General features: G+C 42.4%; 2 protein-coding genes and 1 long non-coding RNA gene across 6 annotated transcripts in view; 1 reads left to right on the forward strand and 2 right to left on the reverse strand.

Annotated features, from left to right (window-relative positions):
- ZNF366 (zinc finger protein 366) overlaps nucleotides 1-4,467 on the reverse strand; it is a 70,774-nt gene extending 66,307 nt beyond the window's left edge. Inside the window, exon 1 of the mRNA XM_082373508.1 lies at nucleotides 2,080-4,467. The gene's annotated coding sequence lies outside the window, so the exon portion shown is untranslated. The remainder of the gene's footprint in view (nucleotides 1-2,079) is intronic.
- The window catches only part of LOC309619267 (uncharacterized protein), a 59,315-nt gene extending 47,716 nt beyond the window's left edge, over nucleotides 1-11,599 (forward strand). Inside the window, exons 3-4 of one of the 4 annotated variants that reach the window (XR_014238836.1) lie at nucleotides 4,485-4,768; nucleotides 9,697-11,599. Coding sequence is in view for 1 of the 4 variants with exons in the window: in XM_082374337.1 (XP_082230463.1) it covers nucleotides 4,485-4,721; nucleotides 9,697-9,841 (382 nt within the window). In the remaining 3 variants the exon portion in view is untranslated. Of the gene's footprint in view, nucleotides 1-767; nucleotides 996-4,484; nucleotides 4,769-9,696 lie in introns of those variants that run through there. The other 3 variants (XM_082374337.1, XR_014238837.1, XR_014238838.1) reach the window with 3 other exon arrangements.
- Nucleotides 11,098-23,457, reverse strand: part of LOC309619437 — a 109,294-nt gene continuing 96,934 nt past the window's right edge. The window contains exons 2-3 of the long non-coding RNA XR_014238960.1: nucleotides 11,736-11,965; nucleotides 11,098-11,227 (exon numbers count right to left, since the gene is read on the reverse strand). This is a non-coding gene — a long non-coding RNA (uncharacterized lncRNA). The remainder of the gene's footprint in view (nucleotides 11,228-11,735; nucleotides 11,966-23,457) is intronic.

Genomic DNA, 23,457 nt, shown 5'->3' on the forward strand with positions numbered 1-23,457 from the left:
ATTATGGCTCATTCCAAGCTGGAGTTCCCCTAATGTTATCACAGAAGAGCCTCTGATGACCCCAAAGAAGAATCACACACTGGAAGTTTCCACAAATGCCAACTCACTCCTTGGAGTTGAGTGAAGACAGATTGGTAGCAACTAGCCTAAACGAGTCAATGGCTTTTTTCATTAGGGAGCTGATTTTTTCCCCCCAGTATCCAACAAATATTCTCATGGCAATGACTTAACGACTCAAATGGAAATACTGAATACATATTTTTTCTTTTAAAGAAAGAATCTATCCTGAGCTCCTTAATCTTGGGCCATAGTGGAGACACACGCTCGAGGCTGTTTTCTGCGCCATTGGCATACCCACCTTTTGCCTTACTTGTCTTTGGTCAGTGTGACTCTGCTGTCATTTTTTTCATATTGTGTTGCATCTGATGCTTTTATTCAATAACCCAAATGAGAGAGTGTTCTCTGATGTTGTTCTAATTGGGCATAAAATCAAATACATTATCAAGGAAAAATGAAACTGAAAGAAGCAAGAAAACTCGAAGCCCTAAGTTTTCTACTGGTGTCACATTTGCTGATAAAAGATGCAAAATAAAAAAACTGCCCAAGCTGATCAGTCCCGGCTCCCTTTTGACCTGAAGATCTATGAAATGGGGTGGCTGTGTAGGTGGTAGGGGAGCTGGAGAACACTTCCAACTGTTATTAGCATGATTTTGCCTCCTCAGCAGGCAAACGCTAATCACATCTCTTTTCCGTTGCTCGTTTTATAGTGCTCCTAAGGAAAGCCTCTTGAAAAAAAGGAGAAGAAAAAAGAAGTCTGACTAATGGAACAAAACCCACATAACAGTCCAGTTCTATCATATTTTCTTATTCTTATTAAGATGATGGCTCGGTTTCGAATAAAGATTAATTACTTGATTGTGGTTAATGCATAGTCTGGCCAAGTTAATTTATAAATGAGAGAACAGCTATTTTTATCACACTCTTCACATCCCAGATGACTTCAATCAGTAAATTTCATAGAAATGAATATAAGAGAAAACCTCTGCCTGTCCTTTGTCTTTCACCCATTCAACACCTCTCTGAGTTGAATGATTAATATTAGTAAATATACACAGTCTTTCAGAGTGACCTTGCTGGCCTGTTTTTGACAATGTGATCTTGGCTTCCTTGTGGCTTGCCATGATGATTTCTTCATAACATTATACTTTCTGCCGAATTTAATTAAGTAAGTTAGACTTTTAAAAACTAGTTGTGTGTGTAATCTTGACTAGTTTGCTGTATTCTATTTGGTGCTTCGAAAACCAGGCGCAGGGTAAATATTTTTCAACATTTAGCTTGGTTTTTCACTCCTACTGACACAAGCGATCAATCTCAATCTTCCTCTTAGTGGCATGTTGTTTTCCAAAACTAAAGCTACATGCCCCAAAATCTTCGCCTTCTTTTGCGTGGCAGATGACATCTTCCACTGACAGTGGATAATAAATTTACATTCAACCCTCATGTGGAACCTGAACACATAAGCCCCCCTGCCATGAAGTACACTTCGAAGTGACATTCCCTTCTTTTTTACCTCCTACCTCAGTGATGCAGAATAACAATCATAAATTAACAGTTCTCTTTGGGGGGGATGCTGAATGAAAAGAAAAGAACAAGAGAAGGCACCTCAATCTAGACAATGGGTAACAAAATCCCCAGAGCAAACCACAGCTCTTAGCAGACACCCTGATAAGGTTCTCAGGACACAGCACTGAGGAAGAGTGAATTCTTCAGTGAGACATATCACATATTCCAGTGGCTCCTGGTTAACCCGGCCATCTTATCTGTGCCAAAATTCAGATTTAACACAATGTCCTCCTTAGCCCAGTGCAATTCTATGCCCAGTTCTGCCAGCCTCAGCTCTGCAAAACATCAGTATTCTCTTAAAAAAAACATATAAGCTTAAATTCTGGGCCATCCTTCAGTCGTACACTTTGATTAAGGATTACACCCAGTAAAGCATTTTCTGTTGAAGATGCCCACAGCAATATCCATCCCAGGGACATTGAAATGGAAGTAGAAAGGATTGCATGGGTAACTTACCAGCTCCTGAGTCTCAGTGGCTGCAGCAGCCCCCGTGCTTTACCTGATCCCTTGCCTCTCTGTCTCCCTCTCTCTCTCCCTCCTTGTCTTGTGTACAGATTGCAGGGAACTTAAAGAACTCGCAGGGACAGTGTTTCAAATGACTTAAGAAAGAGAACAGGAACAATACTTCGTTCTCTTTTTCTCAGATGAGTACCTTCGGGAAGAAGGAAGGAAGGGAGGGGAGAGGGAGGAAGTCAACAACCCTTTGCTTTCCTGAAAAAAAATAAGGAAACAGAAGATAGACATCTCATTTTCTCTTAAACAAAATGTTGGAAGGGGCAAAAAAAAAAAAAAAAAAAAAAAAAAACTTTGAAAAAAGGAATTCCTCAAATATGCTCTCTGCCCTGGGAGCTTTAAAGAGATGAAAAGCCTTACTGGCTTGGCCTGTCCAAACAAATGGTGTTCCAGAAAGTCAGGCTCTCCTGAGCTTGCAGCCTCTGGTATCTAGTTTGCAGAACTGACACAGCCAAAGGGGAACAAATCATGTCTTGTCCACTCTGAGCAAGGGAAAGTCTGGTCTGTCATGCTAACTGAGGCAAAGCGGCAGCCTGTGAGGCCAGGCAGCACGCGGGTCAGCCAGAATGCGCAGCTCTTCCTAGGCTCTCTGAAACGCCAGCGTTGCTGCAGTTCTTCAGCCTGACTCTAGAGCCTTAGAGTTCTTCCCAGATCAAATAACAGATTCATGCACTGGTCCCTGCCATGGACCAAGACAATGGACTAAAACAAGCTTCCATCTTTGCTGGTGGATGAAAAAGGAAAAAAAAAAAAAAGAAACCAACTTGCCACACTGCTGTTGGACATAGTTATCTCAGAACTGTTGTTTACATTGTCCCATCCTTTACATTCTTAATGTTTCTTGGATTTGGTCCCCTCTGGAAAAACTGGAAGGTGATTTCTAATTTATTTTCTAAATATTGCACAGGTCTTAGATAAGTCAGCCACAGTTTGTGGGGTTTTTTTCAGCAATATGTAGATTTTTTAAAATTTATTTTTGTATTTTATTTATTTTTTAACATCTTGATTGGAGTGTAATTGCTTTACAGTTAGTTTCTGCTTTATAACAAAGTGAATCAGCCATACATATACGTATATCCCCATATCTCCTCCCTCTTGCGTCTCCCTCCCACCCTCCCTATCCCACCCCTCTAGGTGGTCACAAAGCACCGAGCTGATCTCCCTGTGCTATGAGCCACAGTTTTTGAAAAGGGATAGGGAGGCTGAATACAAAGAGCTAGAAAATGGAGGGAATATCCTTTACCAAGTTAGGGGCCCTAGGAGTTCAGTGGGCAAGCATGAGCTCTGTTTAGGGTTTGTTTCACTTAGGAATAAGCATGGTTTAAAATTCTCTGATTTGTGTTGTTGTGTCTTATGCCCTTCATTCATCTGGTTAAGACCATTTTTCACCACGAACAGGAACCAGCAGTTATGCAGATCTTTGTGGCAGCAAAAGAAAAAACAGCTTTAAGTACTTCCTTATTTCAACCAATTATGAAAAAATGGGGTGGAGAGTCACACCTGAGCACAAGGGGCAAATCAAGTGAATTCAGGAAAAGAATGATTCTGATTCAGTCTCTCTGTAAGACTTTAATTGGATTCAATGGACTATAAGATCATTCATTTATCCAGTTTTCTTCCCCCAGTAGTTATCTATCAATTTATCTCTCTACTTGAAGATGTGTGTGTATGCGTATGTATGTGTGTGTGTGTGTATCATAGAGAATATAATGTCATTCGGTAAGTTTGTAAGAGCCAGGACAGTCTTATTCTTTGCATTCCCGTGGCACCAATACTGGCACAACACATGGCATTGGATTTCTACCATGGGTGATTCAACCCCATCTACAGATGAGAAAACTAACGCCCAGAGAAGACTCTGTACTCTTTGCCCGAAGTCACACACATAGTGACTGAAACCAAAATGCTCATCTCTCTCCTGATTCAGCTCTGGTGCCCTTTGCCCTCTGCTGGCCTTCCTCTGTATCCTGCCTTTGTAGAAATGGGAAAGAACACGAAAATGAAAATCTGAGAAAGCAAGAGGACAACATGAAAGAATGGCGTGGGGGAGGGATAGGAATTGATCCTTGTAGAGCAACAGCGATACTGGGGGCAAACCTTTGAGTAATTGTGAGGTTTAAGAAGCGCTCTGCTGAAATGTACAATAAAAAGTGGAAGTAGGTGGGAGGGAGGTGAGGGTGAGTGAGGAGAAAGAGGGAAATGCTGGGCTGGGTTTCTGAGGCACCAGTCAGCGGAGGCAAAGAGGGGATGTGAAGAACAAAGAAGCTCGGGCTGCAAATGTCTCTGATCACCTGGAGAAGCAATGACAGCAACATGCAGCCCTTTCCGTGTTCATATTCCTCTTGCAGCCTCAGGGCAGAGCCAGGGCTGAGCCCCAGGAGCCCAGTCAGAATCCAGAGGATTTCCCTTTCAAGTCTGCAGAATGTGGGGACTGTCACGTTGAGGCGTGTTGTTTTCTCCAAGCCAGCTGACCCGCCCAAACACAGCCTGCATGGGGACATGTGCCATCCGAGCTGGACGGCTTTGATGTCATGGAGCTGCATCCAGCTGGGAGCTTGTGACTTCACCTCTGGAAAAGCTGGAAGGTGATTTCTAGTGTTTTCAAAATACTGTGAAGCAGCATGGGTCTTAGGTAAGTCAGCCACGGTTTTTCAAAAGGGATTCTCAGCCCTGCCTATGCCCAGCTGTTCCATTCGCATAGCTCGTTGTAACCCTCCTGTGAGAGTCATAGAACGGGCTTCTCCCTCTTTCCCTGCTCTGCCAGTCATACGAAGATGATCCCCTACTACTTGTAAAATCACCCGCTGGGTGTCTAGGAGCTGAGATTCCTAAGTCCCTCCCATCAGGTTTCACGGGAGAGATTTCTCATCAGGTCACTCAGGCTGGTGAAGCTTCCTCTCCAGCCATCTCATGATTTATTCAGATTCTGAAGGAAAGTGAAGGGAATGGATGTTTGTACTGCAGACAACTGAGGAAAGGCTTGTGTAGAATTGGACTATGGCCGAGCCTCTGACCCAGCAGGTGAGCTCCACATTGCACTGGATATTATAGAGATCATTTGATTAGAGAGAGAGGGCTACAAGGTCAGGGGGCAAGGAGAAACACCAAGGTTAAAATTCACTGAGACAAGAGCAGTGACCCAAGACTCAGAACCAGCACTGCAGAAACATGAGCTCTACTCAAAACGGCTTCCCACTTCTGAAGCATCCTAACTGGTACTTCTCCAACTTCTGAATATCCAGAGCTCTAGGGCTATCTGTTCATCCCAGGACTAATTTGACCCCTGGCCATGGAGGGTGGGGAAGTGAAGAATGAATTGAAATATAACATATGTTCAGAACAGTGCACAAAAAAGTAAGTGTATTCATCAGTGAATTTTTATAAAACAAACACATCTAAATAACAGAAACCTAACAGGAGACCCCCTGTGGCCCTCCAGCCTTCTACCTCTCCTCAAGGGTCACATGGTCCTAAATTCTCAAACCTGACGTAGATGCATATTACCTGGTTTACATAACAAATGGCATCAAATTGTACTTTCTGTTTTGTATTATATTTGTGAGATTCGCCCCTACTGTTGAGTGTACTTGTGGCTCAATCACTGTCATCGCTGGAGAATACTTCATTCTGTGACTGTACCACAATTTATATATATACTCTACTGAAGATGATATTTGGGTTGTTTCTATTTCGGGGCCATTAACAACGGGCTGCCAGGAATAATCCTGTCGCTGCCAGATGTCTTTTTAAAGCCTGGTGCAGGACTCCCCTCTCTCCAGGAAGATTGTCCACTCCAGTGATTCACAACCTTTTGTTTGGTTTCTTTGCACCTACTTCCTCTCACGTGGGACGCATGGCATAGTTTTTTTTTCTTTAATTCAAGTGGATTTGGTTTGAGGACATGGTGATGCCTTTGGAGACACTGGCAGAGTTCCTGAGTCGCTTCGGAAGGGATTGGGAGCCACGGTTCTCACTTCCTGCTACAACCTGGAGATGCTAGCTCCTGCTTCTCTGAGTCACTCTCCAAGGACTCGCCACCTCCCTTCCAGATTCTGTGGCAGTTGGGTCTCCCCTCCCTCGTGTAGGCTTCTCACGCATTAGACTAACGTGCGAAGAGAGGGCCAAGTCCCGGGCCTGAAACAGCTTTGAAACTTCCTTTGTTTCTTTGATTTATTCTCTTCATCTTGCCAGGCCCTAATATCCTCCAAGTCCCAACTCCCAAAACGTGAGAACATTCATTTCTTTCTTTCTTTTTAGTTTTTTTTTTTTTTAGCATGAAAAAAATGATATGAAAGATTATAAACAGGTTACTAAAGAAAGCCTGTTTTATGCATCTAGTTTCCTTATCTGACAAGTGGGAATAATAACATAACACCTATTTTTCATATTCTTAGGAGTAAAGAAGAAGAGGAGCTAAAATCTTTCATACACTTACCATGTGTGAGGCACTGTTCTAAACATACTACATGTCACAACTTATTTAATTGTCACAACAGTCCTCTGAAGTAGGTGCTATTGTTGCCCTTTATCTCCTCCTCTTTTTTTTTTTTTTAATTTAATTTAATTTTATTTATTTTTGGCTGTGTTGGGTCTTCGTTTCTGTGCGAGGGCTTTCTCTAGTTGCAGCGAGCGGGGGCCACTCTTCATCGCGGTGCGCGGGCCTCTCACTATCGCGGCCTCTCTTGTTGCGGAGCACAGGCTCCAGACGCGCAGGCTCGGTAGTTGTGGCTCACGGGCCTAGTTGCTCCGCGGCATGTGGGATCTTCCCAGACCAGGGCTCGAACCCGTGTCCCCTGCATTGGCAGGCAGGTTCTTAACCACTGCGCCACCAGGGAAGCCCGTCCTCCTCTTTTTTAATAGATGAGGAAACTGAAGCATGGAGACGTTACACTACTTCCCAGTATCACACAATTAGTAAGATTCCAAACCCAGGGAATTCTGGCTCAGAGCCCTATTTCAACCAAAAGCTAACAAACACTGCCTGTCACACAGTAAAAACTGGTCCCTAGAATTGGAGAACATGTTGTATAACATAAAAGGAATTGGAGAACATGTTGTATAACATAAAAGGTAAAAATGTACAGCACAGAGGCGCATTCTGCAAACATTTAGTGAGCATGTCTTATGGACCAGAGGCTCCATGCTAGGAGTGGGCAATGCACTTATGGATTTTACTTCCTGGCAGAGAGAGACACTTTCAGTTAAATAAATCATGCTTGGATATCTGAACAATTACAATTGCAGTCACTGCTCTGAGAAGGAAACCTAAGAGTTAGGAGATCATGTAGTCAGGTACCAAATCTGTACAAAAGGTCAGGGAAAGTCTTCTTAAGAAAATGAAACATAAACGGACACCTGAAGAATGAGCAGGCATGTGCCAGGCAAGGAGGGGAGGCAGCAGCTCCTGCAACGGGCAGCTGGGGGGTCCGAGTTCAGATTCTGAACTTGATCCTATGATGGTCGGGAAATCATTAAAGATTTTACACAGGAGAAGGACATGATCAGATTTGCATTTCAGAAAGCCTGTGTTGGTCACTGTGCAAAGAATGGCTTGTGGAGGGGCAAGAGTGGAAGCAGATGAAGAGTTGTAAAGTCTAGCCCAAATCTGGCTGTGTCGAGAAGGGCTGTCAGGAGCTGCAGGTGGACATGTTGGTGCCTAGAGAGGTCATGGGTGGTAAAGTCTGAGCGCCACCCTCATACATTGTGTGACAAGGGTTTACTGGAGAGTGAATATAGGCAGTGCCTGGCACGCAAACAGCTGGCTCATGAAAGATTCACACTGTTGAACAGCAGCACCTTCTACCATGCCCCCACCCCCATCCCCAATCTCCAGAGCTTCCGAAGCTGAGGACTTACCTGCCTTTGCTCCACCCTAGCCTCTTGGTCGGCTTGCCTTACTCTCACTGTCCTCATGTGTATCCCGTGCCTGCATTTCTTAATTTTCACCCAACAGAGCTCCCTTTTCTCCAGCACACACCCATGCTGCTACTGAAAAGCTGGTAGCATTCTCAAAGCTGGCCCAAGAGGGATGAGTCTGAGGGATAGAGCAGAACTCAGTGTTTGAACTACTAGGGTTGGGGAAAATGTACTCTAGGTATTCCATGTTAGGACCCGGGCTGAAATTCTCTAAGGAAAGTCTGTTAGATGTGGTAGATGGATAGGGTTATGATTTAGTTACAAGACTAAATCTTAAGAACTGGCCTGTGGATTTAATCACCAAGGAACACATGGTTTCTACAGGAAAATGCATTCTGAGCTCCAAATATCTGATAGAAGCAAATGAGTATTTTTAAGTTGGGGGATGGCAGTAGTTGTATTAAAAAGCACCTGTGGGTTTCTTGTCAGGCCAGAGGTGAGCAAGCGTCCTCCTCCAGTACTCACTTCCATTATTCAGTAGGGCTCATTTTTCCACAGTCTTCCTCCAGAGTGGTCATAAAGGCCTTTTCTTCTACTTACAGGCTCTCTCCAAGCACCCTAAGATCCTATGTTTCAGTGACACACAAGAGACAAGAAATAACTTTATTTTTATACATTACATTAAGTGTGATTAAAGTTCCCCCTCCTTGGTAAAGTTGGCTAACAGTTCTATATCATTATTTTTCATGACTTTCACACTCTTCCTTAGGTTGTACCAGACCCAGGACTTTCACAGCCCTAAGAAAATAGCACTGGGGCTTGATCCATGTTGGCTGATTCATGGTCCCCTCAGAGGTGGCTGGCTCTGCTCGTGCCTCTACACCCTCAGTGCCAAGTGCAGTCACAGGAACGCCCACCCAAACTTCCAAGACCATATTGACCAGACCTCTACGGTTATCCTTATCGTCTTTACAGCCCTACATAGATGAGACCCAAGGTTGCTGCAACCTGTCTTCTTTCCTAATCTTCTGGGATCCAACTCACACCAGGGGTCAAGCTACCCCCTTCTTCAACCCCATTGCCACACGTTTCAGCCTCCTTGGACCTAGACCAGGGGTAAACTCAAATGTTAAACAAACCAAGCAGGTTCATTTAACCAGTGCCCCATGTGTAATACAATAGGGTGTGGTGGGGATCAAGGCAAATCGAAGAGTTCATATCCCACCTAAAGTTGTTTGTGACCATGTGAGAACATAGGCCTAGTGTGACCCAGACCATCTTATTTTTTTTAAAAAAAGCTGAACATCTGAACTTTTAATGTGGAATTTCTTGATTTTAAAATTTTAGAATTGAAAACAGACTATTTTTAAAAGATATTAAGGAATTATTATTCATCATTTGGGGTGTGATCATGGTGTGGTGGTTTGCTTTTTAAATATATAGTGAAGTATTCACAAATGAAATGTGATTTGTTTAAGACACTACATGAAAAAGTAAAATTTAAATCTGAAGGGAGTCTAAATTTGACGGTTTTAAACTATGCCCACAAATTCTTTACTCTTCTCTTTGAAAGACAGAGTCTAATTCTAACCACTTAGACTTAGTGATTTGTTCCCAACACTAGAATAAGGCAGAAGTGATGTGGAGTGACTTAGGAGACCAGGGCACAAAAAGCACTAAGGTTTTCTCTTCCCTCATTCTCAGATTACTTGCTCTGGGGGAGGTCAGCTGCCATGCCATGAAGACCCTTAAGCCACCTGTGGAAAGGGCCACATGGACAGGGACTGAGGCCTCCTGCTGTGATCTCAGCAATGGATCCTCCAGTCCAATCAAGCCTTCAGATGACTGAAGGCCCTGCCACATTCCGACGGCAACCTCACCAGAGATCCTGAGCCAAACCACCCAGCTAAGCTGTCCCTCAACTCCTGACCCATAGAAATTGTGAGATAATAAACATTTGTTTTTTTAAGCCACTAGGCTTTGGAGTAATTTGTTATACCCCAAAAGATAATGAATACATTAGCATCAGGAAGGCTGCTAGTTTACGACTTTTGGCCTTATCTTTTCAAACCAAAACTCCCAGGTAGGAATATTTGCTCGTGGCAATCACAATTTGACTCTGAAACTCAACAAGGCTGTTAACTGTTACATCCACCTCCACTCACCACCAAACAAAGGGGGTCAACTTTAAAGGATCACATGCTTATCCTATTCTACATGGAATTCCTGAGAAGAGAATGCACTAGTGACCCCCCCTGGCACCAATATAATGGACTATAAGAGTTCAGCTCATCATCTATACCATCAATTTCTTTCTTTATTTCACTCCCACATTTGTCAGTGAGTGATACTGTCTGGGCAAGTTTTCTTTTTAGGTGTCTTTTCTTGATAGATTTTAAACTGTCAGAGTCTGGAAGATCAGCAGCTGATTTGTTTTATGTAGTGGCAAAATCTCTACTTAATGTTGTGAGTGTTTGATAGGTACCAGTTAATGCTTTGAAAGCTAGATATTGGAAAGATTTTATTTGCTTTAAAAGAAAAAAAAAATTGACAGAACCCTTTGACCAAAAAGTAATCTTACTTAGAAACTAATACAGAAAACAGAATATAAGTTTCGTGGGAACCCAGGCTTTGCTGGTTCCTTGCTGTATCTCCAGTGTCTGGAAGTCACTGGCACATGGAAGCTGCTCAATAGACATTTGTTAAATGAATGAATGAGTGAATGAATGAATGAGACCAAAGAGAAGAGACTCCATTGGAGGAGGAGGGTGGAGTTCCATCCAGTAAGCATTCTCCTCCCTTCCCCCATCGCCTCTCAAATGTCACCATCACTGAGGCACTTTTGAGGCAGGCTGACTGCCTGAGAAACACAGTTCTAAATGTGAGGCCTGGCAAGAACCCCTTGGAACTAAACACAAGCAGACCTGGCCCCCCCATTCTTCCACTTACTGGCCACAAGGCCTGGCAGTGGTTTTCAGCCGCTCTTCTTTGGTCCTGATTTCTTCTTCTGCAAAATGAGATAGAAGCTTCCAGCCTTAATTCCAGCAGTGTCATGAGTATGTCCAGCCTTCCCCTTCTTTTAACATTCACCCGGAAGGAGGCAAGTCACCACTTGTGAGGCACTTTGAAGCTGACAAACAGGAGGCCTCAGAGCGATGTGACCAGAGGCGCACAGCTTGGCAGATGACCTGATCTGACTGATGTTCAAAGCCGCTGTCCGTGAATAGAAGGTGGCCTGCACAAAGGAGTTAGCCAAAAATAATGAGGGAGGTGAAGAGAAAAAAGAAGGAAAGAAGGAAAGAAGGAAAGAAGGAAAGAAAGAAAGAAAGAAAGAAAGAAAGAAAGAAAGAAAGAAAGAAAAGAAGGAAGGAAGGAAGGAAGGAAGGAAGGAAGGAAGGAAAGAAAGAAAGAAAGGAAGAAAGAAAGAAAGAAAGAAAAAGAAAGAAGGAAGGAAGGAAGGAAGGAAGGAAAGAAAGAAAGAAAGAGAAAGAAAGAAAGAAAGAAAGAAAGAAAGAAAGAAAGAAAGAAAGAAAGAAAGAAAGGAAGGAAGAAACGAAGAAAAATATGCAGGGCAGGGCTTGGGGTCACTTGGGCTTCCTCTGGTCTCACCACCACCCCCGCCTCCCCGCCCCCTGCTCCTCCTCTGCCCAGTCCTCAAACAACCCCCTTCTGTCTCCTCCAGAAGAAAAGTTAAAAGCTTTCTTTTGGAAAAAGAGCAGTTTGCTTAGACCGCTGCTGTTTACCTTTGGTAGGACAGCCATTGGTGGTGAGTTCAAACACAGGAAAAGGCCTCTTGGTTACAGGAAGAGCTGCAGACAGGTCTGGAAGACTTGCCACGATGCTGCGGAGATGCACCTTCCCCGCCATGCACAGCCCCAGGACGACACTGGGTCCTTGCCTCCACATCAGGCAACCCGCCTCCAGCTATTTCTTGAACTTCGCCTATTCTTCCCTTCCCTCAGGGATATTGATCCTAAAGCACAAAGACGGTGAGGGATGGCCGATAGGACGGGGAAAGGGGAACAAAAAGAGAAAAAGAGGCTTACATTACAAACAAAAACACCATGACTTTATTTCCAGTCTAGTATGGAAAATACAATTATAACAAGCAGCAAACCTTGGGTTTACATTTGGGGGTCTTATTTGTTTTCGGTCATTAAAATCATCCTTCATGAACTAAAGAGGCCACATTTGCCAAAATAGGACCAAAATTCTGCCCCAGAAAACTGATTTATCTACAGCTACCTCCAGAACTGCATGATTTATTTGTGAAAGGGAAGGGAAAGAATCTGCCTTCATATTTTCAAAGCGCTTGCTCATGAGACCTACCCACCCCAAGAAGGGTTAGACTAAATTGTGAGAGAAAGGAAGAAAATCACGCTAAGGGAGCAAATGCTGTCAAATAATCAAAATCTTCTGGGTCTTTCCCATTTCCCCCAAATTTATTTTCTCTAATTCCACTTCAAAAATTCACCTGGCTCCAAGAAGCTCTAGACTTTCTGTTCAGACCATTCTCAAGTTTACCATGAGGAGCTCACTTCTCTTTCCCTGATTTTAGAGTCATTTGGGTCAAAATCTTTATGTCTTCCACAGAGCCTGCAGCGTCCTGCTCCCTCCAGAAGACCTTACCCAACCAAAATCGAAATGAAGGGCTGCTAATCTCTTTTCCAGCCACAAACCTCCATCCTACCTGGCACTCATTGTCAACGAGCTTCTCACATAAAGGATGTGCTGTAGAGAAAAGCAGCCATTTCTCCTCCCCTGAAATATTCCCCCCAGTACTCCAAGTCCACTAAACTTTAGCTGCAGCATTTTACTTGGTGCGGAATGAGTCTGTAACAAAATCCTTTGGGTTCTTCAAGATTTTTCTCCTAAACTTTGGTTTTTAGCAGTTTGACTCTGATATGCCTGGGCATGTGTGTGTGTGTTTTTAAATCTGTTCTGTGAGGAGCCTGCTCTCCTTCCTAAGTCCGTAAATTCAGCTCTTTCTCCAAATTTGTACATTCTTTATCTATTTTTTTTTAATATTCTTTGCTGCACCATTTTTTTTCTCTTCTCCCTCAGTGACTCCAATTGCACATATATTAGACCTTTTGATACTGTCCACAGGTCCCTGTGGATCTGCTCTTTTTTTTTTTTTAATCTCTCTTCTGTCTGTTCTTCATATTGGATCATTTCTATTGAACTATTTTAAAGTGCACTGATTTTTTTTCTGTTCTTTCTATTTTACTGTTAAGCACAACCAGTAAATTTTTTTTTTGGATATTGCCATTTTCAGTTCTAGAATTTTCATTTTTTTAAATAGTTTTTTAAGAATCATTTTCTGATCTATCACCATACTCATCTGTGAAACATCCATATGAAGAATGGTGAGATAATTTTCTTAGCTCAATTTTACATCTAGAAAAATCAAAGAATTGAGAGGTTAAGCAGATTTATCAAGATTGGAGAGGTAGTGATAAATAGAGCCAGGATATATAATATATAGTATGTAATACGGTGGAGGGTGATGGAGAGAAGAACAGGACAGGAAGAGATTAAGAAGTGTGGGAATAGGGACTTCCCTGGTGGCACAGTGGTTAAGAATCTGCCTGCCATTGCAGGGGACATGGGTTCGAGCCCTGGTCCGGAAAGATCCCACATGCCGCAGAGTAACTAAGCCCGTGCACCACAGCTACTGAGCCTGTGCTCTAGAGCCCACGTGCCACAACTACTGAGCCCACGTGCCACAACTACTGAAGCTCACACACCTGGAGCCTGTGCTCTGCAACAAGAGAAACCACCGCAATGAGAAGCCCACCCACTGCAACAAAAGAGTAGCCCCCCTCGCGACAACTAAAGAAAGCCCGCGTGCAGCAACCAAGACCCAACACAGCCAAAAATAAATAAATAAATTTATACAAAAAAAAAAAAGAAGTGTGGGAATGGGGGGGAGTTTGCAATTTCAAATGAGATGTTTAGGGAAGGCTTCATTGAGAAGGTGAGGATAGAGGAAATACCTGAAAGAGGCCAGGTAAGGGGGAAAGGTTTTCATGCAGTGGGAAGATCAAGTGCCCTCAATAAGTATATATTTTGTGCATATGTTATATATGGATCACTGGATCTTCCATTATATTCTTATGAGTAGGTGGGGCATAAGTTTATTATACAGAATTTCAAAGGCCAGAAGTAGTCATGACTTCAAATTGTTTTATGAACTATTTCATTTCATACCAGATTGGGTTCTTTTAAAGGATTTGATGAGTCCTACATAGCAATTTTGGTTCTACAGAATATATTACATCCTTGGCATGTGTAAAGTGCTTTATAGGAACTAACAAATTGGTAAGCATGAAGTAGAGATAGAAGACTATGAAAAATTTTCTTTCCTCTGATGAATATATAAATTGTAACTTTTACTCCCTATAATTGATGACTAGGAAATTTAGACCAACCCTCCCACCAAGGAAACCTAAAAAACTGTATAAAGTATAAAAAATATTTTCTTAAAAGCATCAAAATGTTAACCAAGTAGTGAGGAGTTTAAAAGCCAAAATCTGGAAGTTAAGAACTCAGAGAACAGGACTGATACTTAAATCTGATTTCTCCCTAAGAGCATTTGCCCGTCCTAGAGAAACAGCTGCAAAACTGAGCTGTACTTTCAACAAATTTCTGGGGCCAGGGAGCAAAAGGCAAGACATGCAACCTACCAGAGGTAGAAATTCTAATAAACTACCTCCACTTTAAACTGGGGTCCCAAAGAGGTGCAGCTTCAGGTAAGGTGAATCATGAGTAAACCAATCCTTGCACATAATTTCCTTCTAGCTTTATGTTATCTGGGTGGTCCAAGGAACCTCAAGCCTTGAACTTGGTTTGAGATGGATCCAGACTGGTAGGACCTCAGGTGTCTGGCAGAGGCAAATGAAGATCCTCTTTGGAAGAAGACGCTATAATACTAAGCCTCAAATTATTCTTACAAATAATTTTTGAAGTACAAGGTCCAACCACTATCAAAAATCAATAGCCATACAGGGAAACAAAATACATTGAGCAAGAACCAGCAGAAACAACAGAAAATTAAAATAGGCTCTGGAAAATTAAAATAAGCACTGGAGTTAATATCTGTTGAAATCATTAGACACAAACTATAAAACCACCTTGCTATGTTTGAAGAAGAGAGCAAGAGGGAGACTCTTGTTTAAAGAAGGTTTTATGTTTGAGGAAGAGAGAGAGCCAAAGGTAATAATTTTTTAAGATATAATAACTGAGAATATTCAGAACTGATGAAAGACATCAATCCATAGATTCAAGAAGCCTAATTGTTTCTACACATTGTATCCATTCAGCACTTCCAGACACATCATAGTAAAACCATAGCAAGCCAAAGAAACAGAACTGTATATATACCATACATTAAAAGTAGTCATAGGGGAAAGGACATAATACCTTCAAAGACATAAAGTTAAATTGACAGCTGACTTCTGAAAATCAATAATGGAAGTCACAAGACAGTGAAATGGTATCATCAACAGGCAGAAAGAAAGCAATAGCCTGCTTAGCATTCTATTCCCAGTATATATATATATATATATATATATATATATATATACTCTCATATATATATGAGAGAGAGAGAGAGAGAGAGAGGGAGTGCTCAATAATAAAGATGAATGAAGACTTTTTTTAAAGAGAGAGTTTGGGAAATTCTAAAAGATGTATGTCAGAATTCTAAAAAATGATCCAGATGGAAAGTTTGGGATACAGAAAAATATGAAGAGCAAAAAAACAATTAAAGTATCTATGGAATTTTAAAATTATATAGAATTTAAAATTTTGACAACAATAGCAAATGAGTTGGGATGTGGGTAAATGGGGTTAAAGTGTGCTTATGTTTCTGAATTGTATTGGCTAGTGATAAAGATCAATATTTATACTAGACTTAGATAAGTTAACAATGCAAGGTTAAAAATAAAATAATAAATATTAAAAAAAATAGTTTCTAAGCTTTTAACACTGAAAGAAGAGGTAACTAGTGTAAATCTTCCAAAATAGTAAATAAGAAAAAATAATAATAAATCTTAGTCAATCCAAAAGAAGTCAGAAAACAAAAGACAAAGAATCATAGAAGAGGTTGGACATAGTGAAATCATGAAATAAGATGATAGATTAAAACTCAAATATATCAATAATTACATTAAATGAAAATGGGCTGGCGTTACTATTGCTTAACAAGTACACATAAGAGGGCTGTGAAGAATATTAGAGAGTGCACTGGGCAGAGGGTGGGGAGCTTGAATTCAGGTGCTGGTTTAGTTATCAGCTAGCCATGGAATTCTGAGCAGTTCTCTGGACTTCGGTTCCCCCAAGAAATGAATAATGAATAGAGACTGAGCTTCATTCAGCCCTTACAGATGTAGAGACTGCTCTCATGACCTCTTTTCATAGGTCCTAGGTCTTAAGACAGCCTCTTGTTGCTAAGGGCTTGCTACATTCCTAGAAGGAAGGGACGCCCTCTGCTGAGATAAAATTGAATTCTCTTAAGCCCTTGTCAGCTACTGGGCAAGAAGATATCTGAGATGGCATACGGAAATGGTATATTTAGAGGTGGAGAGGCCTTAGTTAAAGGTAGCATAAACACCCTTTAAATGACTGTTCATACTCTCGCCAGCATCTCCAACTTGAGTTAGCAAATGAAAGATGCAACTCATTGGTCTCTAAAGAAGGCTGGGCAGAACTCCCAAAGATACTTATATTCATCCTCCTGCATAAGAAATTTAGATTTATCAACATTTAGTATACCTAATCACACTGGTGCCCTCACTTGGTTCATATGTAAGATTGTCACAGGTCACAAACAGAGCTGGAGCTATTCTGAGGGAAAACTGGGAATTCCACAATGGAAAGGGGTTCACCCGAATACCATCATTCCTTCATTGGCTTTCGGTGTATTGTAACATAATACAGCTTGTATGTTGCCAACTAACAATTTGAACAATTGGCTTAAAAATATTCCTGCCAAAAAATTACAAATTGAATAGAATATTAATAGTACAAGCTTAAGCAAAGAGCAAGAAAATGGCAGCGCTGACCTTTTTCCTACGCCTTCATCCAAATTACAAAGTAAAAACAAAATAATTATTCAGATCTGCAAAGAGGCCTGCTGAAAATACTATCAAGAAAGCTTTTTGAAATACAGATTTACACCTTATGTCAATAAGGAAAACCTCAACTAATATCAGTTGATATCCGCTCATGATCGAATAGGGCCACTGTAGTTAGCAGGAAACCTTAAAGTATGATTTATTACAATTTTTCCCATCCTTTAAAAATTTCTTTTGCATTTGTTTTATAATAAGCTAATATGATTGCTTGTGTGTATAATTAGTAAACAGACATTTTGGAGGTGGGGTGGGGGTAGGGAGTGGGCACTACACAGAGAAATCTGGAGACCCCAGGCCTAGTTAAAACCCAGATCCCTGGGGCTGACCTTGAGAATGACATGAATCCTAGGGCTACCTGGGAACCGAGTAGCCACAGGTCCTTCGACCAGAAGGGTTGAGCACTGTGGTGTAGTGGCTCTGAAGTCACACAGAGACTCCAGTTCCAGTCTGTGTCCTCTAGGCAAGTGGGACATGTCTAGCCATTGCTGGGTGGTCAGGCAGGGTTATTTCAGTCCCAGTTCCCTTGTGGAGGTGCTGTCCCAGCACCCAGCTTAACTCAGAAAACCTGGTCCGCCATGATGCATACAGTCCGCTTAGCCCCATTTCCAATGGAACTTTGACAGAACCTACTTTCCACATGCTCCATGACTTCAACTTTCCAAACATTTGCTATTTTTAATTTTAAAAAGAGATTTTTCCTTTAGTTTCTGAGTATGAGTGATATTGTGATTTGTAATAAGAAATATGTATATTTGGTCTTCCTCCACTGTTTCTGACACAGAGCTCCTAAAATCCTTGGAATTTCTGAAGTGGTGTGAGCGAATAGGTGTCTTTTGTTATGTTAAGGATTTGACTTTTGGAGGCACCTAAGGATGGGGGCTGGTTGCCAGTAAAGCCAACCATGTGGTTAGAGGGCTGGAACTTTCAGTCCCACCCCCGGGGAGGGGAGACGCTGGAGGTTGAATCAGTCACCAATGGCCAATGACTTAAACAATCATATCTATGTAATAAAGCCTCCATAAAAACCCAGAAGTCCGGGGTTCAGAGAGCTTCTGAGTTGAGGAACACATTGAGATTCAGGGAAGCTCCTCAAACTTTTCCCATACCTTTGTCCTATGTGTCTCTTCCATCTGGCTGTTCTTGATTTAGGCCCTTTTATAATAAACCGGTAATCTAGTAAGTAAACTGGTTTCCTGAGTTCTGTGAGTCACTCTAGCAAATCAGTGGAACCTGAATAGGGGGTGGTGGGAACCTCTGAGCCTTAGCAGTTTGGTCAGAAGCACAGGTGACAACTCGGATTTTCAGGTGGTGTCTGACACGAGTGGGGTGTGGGCAGTCTTGTGGGGCTGAGCCCTTAACTGGTGGGATCTGACACTATCTTCAGGTACACAGTGTCAGAATTGAGTGTAGGACACTAAGCTGGTGTCCCCAAAATTGCCTGGTGGTGTGTGGAAACCATCCCCTGCGTCCCTCTCCACATTAAAATTGGGTCCTGAACGTTTTGGTATGACATATTTTTTAATGTTTTGTATTCCATTTATATCACCATTCCTATGTATTAAAGTAGGGAGAAATATTCATGTGATTATTTTGCTATCTTGACTCAGAATCTTTGAACACTGATTTGGAAGGTTAACAAGCTGAAGCCCAGACAGGGTCGTTGAGCTTCACAGGTGCCACAGCAAGGTGTTATTAAAGTCAGGTCTCTTGATTAGGATACAGTGCTCTCTCCTTTTCACCACACTGAGCTATGGGATTTTATTTGCTTTGTTGGTCTATTTATGTAAACATATTTATTAAGCTTCAGTAGCCTGGGGATCAAATAAAATAGCAGCTCTATTGTGTTTCAAGCTAAATCAGCTCAGCTGGGGTAGCAGAATGTGTAATGACCCTTGCGAGACATGTGCCCTCTCCCTGAATTGTCCAAGAATGTCAGGGGTTGTTTAGTCCAAAATAGCCATTCTTCCTGTCATGGTCCTGGTTCTCTTTCTAACAGATGTCTCACTCCAGATTACTTCAAGCCATGCAGTATCCGATTACTGAGCTGGTGAGTGGCTTAGCATAAACTATTTGACCCAATTCTGGCCCATTAGACAAGAGAGCAAGGGGGGAGGTGGGAAGGGAGGGCACATCTGGAGAAGACTTCCTCACTCCTAATAAGAGAGATAAGACAGGTAACCACTCCTTCCCCTTTTGTTTCCTCTGCACATTAAAAATGTCTGGATGTGACTTTTGGGACTTCCACAGATATATTCCCCTTGAGCTGAGCCAGATCAGAGTAAAGTGGAAAAGTGAGAAGCACCAGGTCCTAATGATGCCACTGAGCTACTGTGTTAACAATCCCAGTGCTGGGGCTTCCCTGGCAGCGCAGTGGTTAAGAATCTGCCTGACAATGCAGGGGACACGGGTTCAAGCCCTGGTCTGGAAAGATCCCACATGCCGCGGAGCAACTAAGCCTGTGCGCCACAACTACTGAGCCTGCGCTCTAGAGCCTGTGAGCCACAACTGCTGAGCTCACATGCCGCAACTACTGAAGCCCACATGCCTAGAGCCCGTGCTCTGCAACAAGAGGAGCCACCGCAATGAGAAGCCCGTGCACTGCAACGAAGAGTAGCCCCCGCTCGCTGCAACTAGAGAAAGCCTGCGCACAGCAACGAAGACCCAACGCAGCCAAAAATAAAAATAAATAAATTTATGAAAAAAAAAAATCAACCCGAGTGCTTCCCAGGCCCCGTACTGTTTTCTCATTATTATTTACATCACTTTGAGTTGAGGTTGCTACTACTTGAACACTGAAGCATCCTAACTGATAATCCCTGCTATGGCTCCAGCCTTGAGAACAGGATCATCTAGACCAGAACTGCCCAATAGAAATACTGAATACAATGAAAGCTGCAAGTATGGGCCACGTATGTCACTGAACATTTTTTAGTGGCCACATTAGGATGAAATTAACTTCAATAATGTATTTTTAACCTAATGTATGTAAAAATTTATCATTTCTACATGTAGTCAACATAAAAATTATTGCGATATCTTACGATCTTTTTTTTGTATTGTCTTCAAAATCCAGGTTTCATTTTACACTTATAGCACATATCTTTATTCACACTACCCACATTTCAAGAGTTCAAAAGCCATCATAATGTAAAAGAATATGAAAAAGAATGTATATAGGCATAACTGAATTACTTTGCTGTGCAGTAGAAATACAACATTGTAAATCAACTATACTTCAATAGAATAAATTTTTTAAAAAAAAGCCATGTGTGACTAGTGGCTGCTGATCTAGGTTCTCCAGCAGGCTGCGCTGGGGACTGGGCTGCCTCTCTCACTGGGGCATTCAGGATTGGAAATGGACTGAGTGGGGACCCCTGCTGGGGCTCCCGAGATAAGCATTTTGGTTGAGTCCATTATACCTGGGAAGTTGGGGGTGTGTTCCAGCTTCAACCACGGGCTGACCTGGACCAGGTCTCTTCACAAGGACATCCAGGCCTGATACTCAGCCCAGGTTACCAACCAGACCCTCCTCCTTCCCTGTGGGCTTTCCTGAGAGAGCCCTCGATGTCTTTTCCTGCTGGTGCGTACTTCAGTCAGGATCACACTGGACTTCAAAACAGAAGAGAGATCTTACATCTCTCTTCCCAGAAAGTTTCTTCATCTCCCTCCTTACAATTTTTTTTTTTAACTCTTTATGGGCCACCTCTTCATAACAAGGGCCACTGGGATGGGCAGAAACTTGTTTTTTAGGCCATAAATGTCATTTTACCTTCCAGGGCATTAAGTCCCAATTCATCTTATGTTTGGATAATTGAGAGGGGACACTTAAGTCCCAGGCAGGCAAAGAAATCAGTAGCTACTTTTAAAAAGAAGCATTTCTGGCACAAGTTCCATCTAAGCAGCTAACAAAACAAAACTGAAAAAACAAACAAAAAAAACCTTTCATGTTTTCTTTCAGTTAGAGATTTGGAAGTGTAGATAAATAGACACAGTAGGTGCCTGATGAAGTCTAACTTTATTATTTTTCTAATAGCTGAAGAGCTATTGCTGGTTGCTTCCAGCAAAGGTAGCCACAAACAGTGCATCAACCTACCTTAAATAAGGGGTGTCATGTGGCAGTAACAGAAGTAACGACAGGAAAAGATAGAGGACCTGCTGGAGGAGGGAACAAATTCTACATCTCTTTCTCTGTGAGATGCTTAGAATCAGAATGGCCCTTAGGAATGAGTAAGCTGCAGGGGTTTTCTTGGACAATTCCAAGGTCAGAATGAGGGGGGAGGTCTAGAGAGGGATGTAGGGTTTCCTATGAATTAGTGCTGGTTCCGGGGTGGGGGTGTGGGGAGGCTCACATGATTATTCTGAACACTAAAATTGAGTTTTAACCTTGTTTATACACATGGCAGCCCATACAATTACAGCAGATAAGAAACACCAGATATTGACCATCTGTAGTTATTGACATTAGCTTTTAACTGCAACTACATATCTAGTTCTGTTTTCTATGTAGAATGTGTAAAATAATGATGTACTATGATGATGTTTCTCAAATTTTCCTGTTTTTAGAATCACCTGGAGAGCTTTTAAAAATCCCCATGCCCAGGCTGTGCCCCAGACCAATTAACCCAGGATCTCTGGAGGAAGGACCCTGGCATCGCATTTTCTAAAGCTCCCTTACATGATCACTTTGTGCAGTGAGGTTTGAGAACAAGTAAATTATGAAATTCATGGTGTCCTTTTTAACAACGACTTTAAAACATTAAATAGGTTTAATACAAAATATCCAGGTGAAGTTGGTGCTGTTGACTGTCTGCTCAACAATTCTTCCCACTTCTTGTTTTCCAATAGATCCCTCATTGTGGCCCTGTGCTTCAAAGAGTTAATCATGATTGGTCTTTCCTTTGTGGTAGGGGTGGAAGGATTGGGGATTACATGTTGGGAATGGGGATAACATCCCTCAGTGTACTTGCTGAGGCCTGACCTTTGGAAAAAACCAAGTAATACTCCTGCAGCAGAACAGAGGAGAAGGTGGGGAGAAGAAAGTGTTACGTTGTTCAGTGTGGGTGGAAAGATGCCAGTAGGGTTCTTTCCAGTCTAATGATATTGTGCATAAGAACTAGTCACCAAGTTGTGTACAGGGTTCTGAGAAGAACATGTGCTCCCAGGGAGTGGCACTGTTGGCTCTATTCGCTTTGTCCTTCCTGTCCCTCTCTGGTGTCTGTGATGCCTGGTAACATTCCTTGAGCAGGAGAGCTGTTTTGAACTCCTGCCACTCAGAGTGACTTTGGATGCTGGGTGAACCAATTATCAGTCACTCAAAATGTGCCCAGAGAGGCAGGATTCCCGGGGAGCGGGGCAGCCACTGGAGAGTCCAGTCCAGCACATAGAGGAGGCAGGTCCCTGGTCTGTGTTTGCCTCCGGGGACACGTTGCTAAAGGACTGCTGTTCTGCAGGCTGACTCTCCATACCCAGTCCTAGCCTGTGGGAGGATTCTGTGAGCACTCTCCTGCAAGCAGGCAAGAAGTCCTGGCAAATGGCCTCTGAGAGGAAATTAACTTGTTTAAATGTAAGGCAGTCTTAAAAAAAAAAAAAAAACAGGGAAAGCCATTCTAGAGACTCACATATACATGAGTTATCACAAGTTATCATATGACCTATAAGAAAGCCTATATTTATATCTCTTCTCCTCTTTGATCTTCTTTGAATTGTTATAGGAACTGGACACCTCCCACAAGGACAGGGCCCACTTCCAGCAATATCTGAGGCACTCTTATTGAATCAACCCCCCTGAAAATAATAACTATAAACCCGTAACAGGGTATTAAGAGCCCACTACCTAAAAGCATTGAAGAGTAAGAAAAAGCAGGCAGATGTTGGAGAGGGTATAAAATCTGGAAGAAGGGAAGGACACTGGGTGAGCATCCTATTTTTTGTTTTGTTTTGTTTTTTAATTTATTTTATTTATTTTTGGCTGCGTTGGATCTTCATTGCTGCACGCGGGCTTTCTCTAGTTGCGGCGAGGAGGGGCTACTCTTCGTTGCATGTGCGTGCTTCTCGTTGCAGTGGCTTCACTTGTTGCAGAGCACCGGCTCTAGGCATGCGGCGTCAGTAGTTGTGGCTCGTGGGCTCTAGAGTGCAGGCTCAGTAGTTGTGGTGCACAGGCTTAGTTGCTCCGTGGCATGTGGGATCTTCCTGGACCGGGGCTCGAACCCATATCCCCTGCACTGGCAGGCGGATTCTTAACCACTGAGCCACGAGGGAAGTCCCTTTTGTTTTGTTTTACAAATTTTAGCCTGAGGGCTGACCCAGTTCCCAATCTGCAGGTCAT

Source organism: Balaenoptera borealis (assembly GCF_965194805.1).
Source record: "Balaenoptera borealis genome assembly, chromosome: 2".
Classification (NCBI taxonomy): domain Eukaryota; kingdom Metazoa; phylum Chordata; class Mammalia; order Artiodactyla; family Balaenopteridae; genus Balaenoptera; species Balaenoptera borealis.